The sequence below is a fragment of the Mus caroli genome, unplaced genomic scaffold (assembly GCF_978045245.1).
Source record: "Mus caroli unplaced genomic scaffold, Mus_caroli_1 scaffold_2, whole genome shotgun sequence".
Taxonomy (NCBI): domain Eukaryota; kingdom Metazoa; phylum Chordata; class Mammalia; order Rodentia; family Muridae; genus Mus; species Mus caroli.
In genome coordinates this window covers 148,647,003-148,656,566 of record NW_028227257.1, presented here as the reverse complement: position 1 = coordinate 148,656,566, position 9,564 = coordinate 148,647,003, and the positions used below count along the sequence as shown (strand labels likewise).

At 47.0% G+C, this 9,564-nt stretch overlaps 1 protein-coding gene across 3 annotated transcripts; it reads right to left on the bottom strand.

Moving 5' to 3' along the window:
• Positions 1-399: 399 nt before the first annotated feature.
• Positions 400-9,435, bottom strand: Swi5 (SWI5 homologous recombination repair protein). Of its 3 annotated transcripts, none has more exons than XR_002379660.3 (6): positions 9,366-9,435; positions 8,930-8,978; positions 3,263-3,387; positions 2,281-2,375; positions 1,800-2,083; positions 400-733 (listed from the first exon to the last, which is right to left on the bottom strand). XR_002379660.3 is itself a non-coding variant. In XM_021181535.3 (5 exons), exons 1-5 carry the CDS (start codon positions 9,395-9,397, stop codon positions 669-671), a joined length of 366 nt encoding a protein of 121 aa, XP_021037194.1. In that variant the 5' UTR covers positions 9,398-9,424; the 3' UTR covers positions 400-668. The 3 variants fall into 3 exon arrangements, 1 of the variants encoding a protein (XP_021037194.1); XR_015046549.1 differs by having other exon boundaries at positions 9,221-9,415; XM_021181535.3 differs by lacking the exon at positions 1,800-2,083 and having other exon boundaries at positions 9,366-9,424.
• Positions 9,436-9,564: the final 129 nt, after the last annotated feature.

The window sequence follows — 9,564 nt, the reverse complement described above, 5'->3', positions numbered from 1 at the left end:
AGCACAATCTTTCATTCAAATTCCTGCCACACTTGCTACTGTGTGACCCTGGGCAAGTCACCTGCCTTTCTCAGGTAAATGGGACAGCAGTAAGAATTCTCAAGGGGGCCTGGAGAGATGGCTCAGGGGTTAAAAGCACTGACTACTCTTCCAGGGCTCCTGAGTTCAATTCCCAGCAACTACAAGGTGGCTCACAGCCTTCTGCAATGGGACTGGATGCCCTCTTCCAGTGTTTCTGAAGACAGCAACAGTGTACTCACATACATAAATAAATTTAAAAAAAGATAATTTTCATGGACTAACAGCTGTGAGAGTCAGCAGGAGTGAGCTGTTGTGATCAACAGCAGGTGTGACGGGCTAAAAGCACTGACTAGTAGCACAGGCTAGTAGAGACAAGGATCAGAACCAGAGACTGCTCATATGTTTATTAACAAAAGGAACAACCACACACACCTACTCACAAGTATGTTTACTTAACATACTTAACATTGACAATACCCACCCCTCCCAATACTCCTCTTCTCTAGAACCCACCCCAAACTTTGGAGGGCTTCTAGCATCTTTTAAAATCTGAAAACCATATGAATATGCTGTGTAGACTCTGCCTTTTATGCCCCCATCCTCCTGTCCCTGTGGGGGGCTGTAGATGAAAATCTCCAAGAAGCTGCTCAGTCATTCAGGTTTAGATCAAAATCTGGATATAATTCCTTGGTGGTAACGCCTCGAGTCACAGCTGAAAGAAAGGAAGGGTGGATTACTATTCAGAGGAGACTGTTACTGTCCTGACCACCCACACACCACCTCTGGGCCCAGATTCACACCTTATCATTTATGGCAAATGTAATCTCCCTGCTTCTCCGTCCAAGCCTTGTCTCTGGGAGCTTGGCCTGGTCCCTTATACCAACGAAGCATTTCAGCATGGCCTCTGTGTGACTCTGCTTCTCTCTCGATTTATTTATTTATTATATGTTAAGTACACTGTAACTGTCTTCAGACACGCCAGAAGAGGCCTGATGATCTCATTAGGATGGTTGTGAGCCACCATGTGGTTGCTGGGATTTGAACTCAGGACCTTCAGAAGAGCAGTCGGTGCTCTTAACCTCTGAGCCATCTCTCCAGCCCCAACCCTGCTCCTCTTGCTGCTCTGCCTAAGACACACCTATCTTCTTCGCTCCTGCCCCATCTTCAGACTTCAATATTCCCATCTCTGCTGTTCCCTTCACAGAACTTAATATACTAGCATTTCTGTTCATCTACTGATAGCAGACACAGTCTGCCCACTATCAGGACTAAAACCCAACCCACATGTTTCACCACCATTCCAGCACCTTAGGGTACCTGGTACAGAGTAGATGCCCAGTAAATATCCACTGAAAAGTCAGGAAAGTGATAGGACACATGCTCCAGGTCATATGACCCGGAGGTGCTGTGACTCGGGCTCACTATGGAACTCAGGCTGCTCTTGTACTCTTGCCTCAATCCCCCACTACACGTTCCACATCCTTTTATGGCTCTGATCACTCCTTTTAGCCACTTTCATTTCCCTATTTTCTGCTCCCTCTTCTGGGACCCATTCCCAATGACACATGACTCCCCTCTGCTGTGAACTTGGGTTCCCCTGGGCTGTGGGATCTTGGATGTCAACAGGGATCTCTGTAACAAGTGTTAAAACTCAGGCAGGAGCTGTTAACAGCGCAACTCTAAACATCCTCCTCCTGGCTTCAGAACACCAGGGTCTGCCACTCTGAGCCAGTGGAAAGTGCTATGAGCTTATATAAGGCTTCTACACAGTATCTTACCCCAACTGGCCTGACTTCCATGACAACTGTTCTAGTCAGACAAATACACAGGCATCTGCCTGGGTTCAAGACTCTGGATTTAGCTGGAGGAGGAAATAAATCCCACTGCATATTATAAAGAGCTGCCTTGGTCCTTGCTGCCACTGAAGCAGGTCGGTCATTAGAGGCAGCCATGGTATCTCAATGTCTCTGCAGGCCATGAAGAACAGGAACCATTACTGCAATCTCGCAGGTGGGTAAGTCCTGCTCAAAATCGTTCCCAAGTAGGACCTGTGCTTGAGATCCTGGGGACAAAATAAAGCAACAACTGCATGCCTGCTTTGCTGGTCACCCAGGGGAGCAGAGGCTGGTGAGAAGAGGGGTGGGGTATTCCAGGAGCAGGGTAGCTAACAGGAGTGGAACAGGGGCAAGTTGGGGGATAAGGAATAAACTCCAAGACCCCTAGGAGGGGAGGAGCCCCTTCCCATCCCTTGAGACTCACCCAGTTTCCCCAGCAGCATCTGTGATACATCCTTGATGTCATTGTACTCATGGAGGAGGGAGATATGCTTCTCCAGCTCAATCACACGGTAGCCCCTGGGGAAGAACAATGAAGAATCAACATGGTTAGCTAAGCTGGTACGGTCCCCTCATCAGGTGGCACTGAGACATTTGTTCACTATTTAACAAATATTTCCTACAGTCCTACTAGGTGCCAGGCCTTGGGGACACGGATGACAGGATGGAACCTGCTTTCCTGAAGTTTATCTGCCCATCCCCTTATCCCTAGCAAACTTGTCCCTTGAAGGAGAGATTTATGGTCACTATATGAGCCTGGCCTTGAGTCACTAGGCAGATTCCCTTTAGTACAGCTCAGTCCCTGCGAAGGTTGGAGAAGGAGCATAAAGGGAGTCTAGGAGTTGTGAAGCCAGCTTCTCCTAGGTGCTGAAACTCCATACTGAGAGGACCTATGGTAGTGAGCAGTGCATGGAAGAATGGACATTGCTTTCACTTCCCACTGCTTTCTAGACCCAGGTTCTAGGCTTGTCCCAACCTGACTTCCTAGAATGGTCACAGAGATACTTGGTACAACTTAGAATCTTTCCTATGGCAATCTAATATAGCTAGGCTTATTTTACTAGGCACTAAGTTAAGAATGTTTGTATGTGACTTGGAATCAAACCCAAGGCCTTATGAACAGGTGAGCACTCGGCTAGTGTTCTGTTGCTCTCTGGTTTTCTTGCAATGGGATGGAACCCAGGGTTTTATGCATGTGAGGCAAGGATTCCTTCCACAAGTGCCTCAAAGTTATCTCAACCATACTGGTGTGGCAACAAGACTTGCTCAGAAAACTAGACGTGGCTGCCTGTGCCTGTATCTATTCACTAAAAGGAATAGGAGGATCAGCTCAATGTCATCAGCTATATAGCAACTTTTACAGCCAGCCTGGGCTCTGGGAAAGTCTAAGAAAACAAAATACTTACTCTGCTATTAACTGGGAGATCTCCTTGTCCAGCATGTCATGCTTCTCCTTCAGTTTCTTAATGTCAGCGCTCAAGGCCTCCTCGCTGACATCGTTATTCTCATCAATCATGGGGAATGGCCGTTGCTGAACATTACAGATCAGAGTCTATGAATATCTCTATTGGTAATAGGCCCCTGCCCTCAGAATACATTTCTCAGCTCTCTTTGGAATTAGGTGTGGCCCTAAGACTTGTGAGACAGTGGAAATGTCATCAGAAGTGTCTGAGGAATGTCTTTTCAGGGAGAGAGCATGCCTAACACCGGCCTGAAAGGTAACGTTAAAGATCAGCACTTCTGGATGAGTAAGCAGCCCCTGGAAGGCTGGAACAAGACAGGCAGTCCATGACCACAGTTACTTGGGCTTCTCTTCCCACCTAAACCCAATGCTAACCTAAGCAGCTTGGCTTGCAGTCCAACTCCAAGTCTGCAATGTCACTGGATTTAAAAATCTCAGTAGACAACAAACTTCCTAAGGCTTTAACACTTTATATTTGACCTTTTTGCCTGAGCCTGTAAAGCAGTTTTCACTTGTGAATCACCCCCCACCAAGGGGATCACATATCAGATTTTTAAATTCAAACAGTAGCAAAATCACAACTATGAAGTAGCATCAAGACAATTGTCATTGAGGGGGTCACCACACTATAAAGAACTGTATTCAAGGGTCACAACACTAGGAAGGTTGAGAACCACTGGTGTAAAGGCGGGCATCTAGAGCTCAGCTTATCTTCAGGAAGTGTTATGTTGAACTCCCTAGCAAGAAAACACACAGGAAGCTGTGGTTCCTGTTCTTAGGTCTCTGGCTTGTGATCAGTCACTTAATTATGAGCACTGTCTGCCAGCGTTGGCAGGAGCCCCAGGAAAACACATCCAACTGGGTCTCTGTATCCAGCAGACATAAAAGCCAAAGAGAAGGGCAGGCCTGCAAGGTGGCTCAGCTGGTTAGATTACTTGCCCTGTAATCCTGACAACCTTGAGTTTGATCCTCAGAACCCTGGTAGAGAGAATCAACTCCTAAAAATTGTTGGAGCTTGAGAGCTGGTCCTATCCTTCATAAGCACAACAGAAAAGCAGGCCCTGGGCAGTACAGCAGAGCTGACCCTGCAGGCATGGGCATAGGTGAGCCAGACCCAAGGTCATGAGAGCCATCTGCCCCTTACCTACTGCAACAGTGGGTTAGCTGGCTAGACACAGTGCTGGAGAGCTCCCCCTGATGGTGAGAGTGTGGGAAAGCTGGCAGACTCACCAGCTCAGATACCAAGGCCCTGATCCAGGGCTTTAATTTGGCCTATCCAACTATCTAACCCCAACAATCAACTGCTGGAGTACATGAAGGGCTAGTCCTGTAGATCTAAAGCCGAAGAATCTCCATGACTCAGGGCAACAACAGGAGTTCCAGTGAGGATCCAGTATTGATAGTGTAGTAGAAGCCAGAGGCCTTGAACCAGATCAATGACTCATTTAATGAACATTTGCAAGCAAAGAAATAGAAGACAAAAAGGATATACTGTGGCATACTACAGCTTCCACAAGGATATTTATTTCTTTTATCTTTTGCAAGGGAGTGCGCAAGGGCAGAGATTGTGTGAGTGACGTGAAATCCACAAAGAATTAAAAAAAAAAAAAGTTTAGGGCTGGTGAGATGGCTCAGTGGGTAAGAGCACCCGACTGCTCTTCCGAAGGTCAGGAGTTCAAATCCCAGCAACCACATGGTGGCTCACAACCATCTGGAACGAGATCTGGTGCCCTCTTCTGGAGTGTCTGAAGACAGCTACAGTGTACTTACATATAATAAATAAATAAATCTTTAAAAAAAAAAAAAAGTTTAGCTGGACAGTAGTGGCGCATGCCTTTAATCCAGCACTCGGGAGGCAGAGGCAGGCGGATTTCTGAGTTCGAGGCCAGCCTGGTCTACAGAGTGAGTTCCAGGACAGCCAGGGATACACAGAGAAACCCTGACTCAAAAAACCAAAAAAAAAAAAAAAAAAAAGAAGTTTAAAAAAATTGTGCGTGTGTCCACACACACACACTACATTAAAAATATTGTTTCAGAGGGCTCAGGGAGAGGGCTTAGCGGGCAAAGGTATCTACAGCCAACCCTAACAGAGCAGAATCTCCCTGCAGCCCACATGGTGGAATAAACAACTTGTCCAAGTTATCCTGACTTCCATGCACATACCACAATGCGGTGCTTCTCAGCCTTCCTGATGCCCTAACCCTTTAATTCAAAATACCTCATGTTGTGTTGATCCACCCACACCATAAAATCCACTGTAATTTTGTTAGTTATGAGTAATAATATAACTATCTGATATGCCACCCTGTGAAAGCGGTGTCCTATCCGCAAAGGGATCGTGAGCCATAGGTTGAGAAGCACTGGCATTCATTGTACCTCCCACCCTAAAATGCCTGTAGTTTTATTTTTTTTTTAAAAGGTCTCACTATGTAGCTCTGGCTGGCCTTTAACTCACTATACAGAGCAGAATGGCCTACTTGCCTGTAAAGTGCTAGGATTAAAGGATGTGCCACAATGCCTAGTAGAAATAAGTGTAAACACACGGCGCACACACACATGGGGCTGGAATGATGGCTTAGCAGTTAAGAGCACTTAATGCTCTCGCAGAGGAGTTGGTTTAGTTCCTAGTACCCACGTAACCACCACTTAGTCACAACCACTTATAACACCACTTGCCAGGGGATTAGACCTTCTGACTTCTGGGCACCAGGTATGCAAGTGGTACGCACATGTGCACAATAGAGTGCCCCCTCCACATAAGCAAAACCACTTATGAACCTAAATCAATTATTTTGTATTATTAAATATTTATGTTTAACTATGTGTTTGTAGGGGTGTGTACACAGGAGAGAAGATGCCTGTGGAGGCCAGAGGCACTATAGTTCCCTGAAGCTGGAGTTCTGGGAGGCTGTGAGCCACCTGTGTGGTACTGGAAGGTGAGCTCAGGACCTCACAGGTCACTATTAACCACATCCAGGGTCTTCACTCACTGTCCACACTTTGAGACAGGGCTTCTCTGAACTTGGAGCTCAATGATTTGGCTAGACAGCTGGCCAGCAGGACTTGGGGGGTTGGGGTCTCGACCTTAATGCTTGGATTACAGGTATGTTTTGTGTTTCTGCATCCAGTTTTTACACGGGTTCAAGTGAGCGTATGTGGGTCTGTTTGTGGCAAGCACTTTCCTAGAGCTATCTTTCCAATCTCTCCTGGTGTTTCACCTCACTTCTTGTCACCTGACATGTTGCTCAGTTCATTTCTATGTTCACACCACTGTTATCTCCGTAAATTCCAAGGAGACAGGGACTTTGTGTTTGTCCACTGCTGACAGCACAGTACCTGTAATAGTAGCTGGGCATAGTAAAGTCATCCAATCAAAGATTCAACAACTAATTAGAAGTCTAAAAAAAGCTCTGAGTAATGTGTTAATAAGGAAGTGACTAGAATTGCTAGAGCCAGAAGTCGAAGGTAAGGCTTCCTGACATAGCGAAGCTTCAAAGGGTGAGTGGGTGTCAGCTGGGCCAGCAGCAGTAATGAAGCATGCATGCTAGCCTGAAAAGTTCTTTTTAGCTTCTACTGCTACTCACGTAAATCTCAATCCTTAGCTCTGAAAAAAAAAATCAGAACAAGCCTCTATGAAGAAAACAGAAAACTTGGGCATTACTAAAAAGCATTCTTACTAGATTTAAGGAGTTAATAAAAGGCAACCGAGACACACTCAGGTGAGGGAGTGAGCTTCCAAAGGAGGCTTGAATTTGTATTTATTTTTTTATTTTTTATTTTTGGGTAGGCTCTTACTATGTAGCCCTGGCTGTCTTTGGAACTCACTATGTAGACCAGGTTAGTTTCAAACTCACTGAAATTCACCTGCTCCTGCCTCAGCATCCCAAGATCACCTGGTATTATTAAAACCAAGTGCCACCACTCCTGACCAGGGTTCATGTCTAAACTACAGTCACATACAGACTTCTGAAGTCAAAGGTTTGCCAAGCAACTTTACCATAATTACAAGGTTCCTGATCACCTGCTTGACAGGTTTAAAGTGAATAATTAGAACCCTCAGCCTCAAGGACGTAGAAAATTAGGTTATTATTCTTACTGTAAACAAAGTTAATGTCTTATGAGATTCCTAGAAAACTCTTGGGTGAGGAGGGAGGCTCAAGCCACGGTCTGGTCTTAAGTCTAGCCTACTGCTACCTTAACAATACCTATTCAAAAATATTTCCTTCTAAAGAAATATTGGGAGGCCAAAGAAACAACTTAGCTGGTACCAAATCTTTTTTTTTTTTTTTTGGTTTTTCGAGACAGGGTTTCTCTGTATAGCCCTGGCTGTCCTGGAACTCACTTTGTAGACCAGACTGGCCTCGAACTCAGAAATCCGCCTGCCTCTGCCTCCCGAGTGCTGGGATTAAAGGCGTGCGCCACCACGCCCGGCTGTAATAGTAATTTTAAAAAGAATACTTAACTGTTTTTATGTTGGCATCCTCTGCAGCAAATATTGTGCTGGGATCCCTGATTCTAAAATCAAGGTGGTACAGCAGGCTGGAAAAGATGCCACCCGAGTGCTGGGATAAACGCCTGCACCGGCACTGCTTTGCTTACTGCGCTCTTTTTTCTCCGAGTCCCCATAATTTATCCCGGCTCTCTAGCATTTGAGTTGCGACGGCAGGAGGATGAAGAGTATTAAACTAGTGTGGGCTACATAGTGAGACCACAAAAGGGCATCCTTGAATACAGGCTGAGTCTGGGACCAGCCTGCCTCCATCTTAGGCTTAAAAGTCCTCTTTATGATTAAACCTCTGTTTCTCAAGGATTGGCCTATAAGCCCCACCTAAAACCTTAACTTCAAATGGTTCTGCATGGCCTGTTACAGGGATGGCAGTCTTGTCTTTGTTCCACACAAAGTTGTTTATAACCATCTTGCAACCACACCTTTGTTTCAAAAGGAAGACCTTGTTCTGCCCATCTTGCAATCATGTCTTTGAGGAGGTCATTTGGACTAACGTGTATGCTTATGTTCTGTCTCTGTAACCCCACCAAGTCCCCATTTAGAAACTCCCTACCCCTTAACTCTAAAAGCCTTGTCCTCACATCCAAGGCTGACCTTTCAAGCTCCGCCTTAGGGGCCCGTTTACACGAATTAAAATGTTTGCTTTAACCAATTGTTTGCTTTGAGTTGGCCACTATGATTTGGGTCTTTCTCCTCTAATCTTTGGGAATGACAACTGTCTCAAAGGGAAGGGGTATAAAAAAAAAAAAAAAGAAATTACTAAAAGGGAGCGAATCATCTAAAAGAGTACTTTAAAAATTCATCTTTTGAGGATGAGAAATGAATAACTTTGAGTTTTGGGGGTGGCATTGGGAGTGGTCAGCATAAAGATGCACAGATTTCGTGACTGGGAAACCATGCAGGACTGGTGGCAGGCTGGGTGAGGGGACAAAGCAGGGAGCAAGAGCGGTTGGAGAAGCGAAGGCATCGGGCAGGTAGGAATGGGAGGGGAGGACCCCATGTCTGAGAAAGGAAAGGGAAGAAGTGGAATTAGGAAAGGGCTAAGCTTGGAGACGACCGGCGGGTGCTAGGATGCAGAGGGAAGGGTGGGGCTGATATACTCACCGGTGATCGGTAGCCGCCATGGTAAAGTCGGCTGAATTCTGACTCACCCCTGGGGAGGAACCCGAGAATAAGGCTGATGAGGATGGGGTTACCGAGGGGGCGCGGGAGCCGCAGCTCAACAAGAGGCTGGGTCGGGACCCAGTTACCGAGATGGGGCGGGGGTCTTTGGGGTCCGGGTGTGCATCGTGGGAAGGGGAAAGTGTGGAGAATGGGTTACGGAGAGGCCTGGTGAGGAGGCGTGAGGGGTCGGGCAAGGGCTGGGAAACGAAGCGCGGCGCGCTCCTCACCCACCTCCTGAACCCTAAGGTCCGGGGCACCCGGAGCGGGGTGGGCTTAAGCTCGGAAGGGTCCAGGGTTGGGGTTAAACGGCTGCTTCAGGGAACTAGAAACCGACGACGGAGACCACCAACCGCCCCACGTCAGGCTGCGCACGCACCAAGCTAAAGCGGTCCCGCCCCTGCCTCCCATAGGCCGCTGTGAGGGGTCATGGCTGCGCGCGCAGCTCTCGCCGTTAACTCCACCCGTCGCTCAGGCCTCGCAACCGCGTGGCCACGCCTCCCTGTCGTTCATCGTTCTCATCAGCCAATGGGCTTGGAGAAGGTAGGTCACGCTGGGTTTCCGAGCGTCCAAGGGGC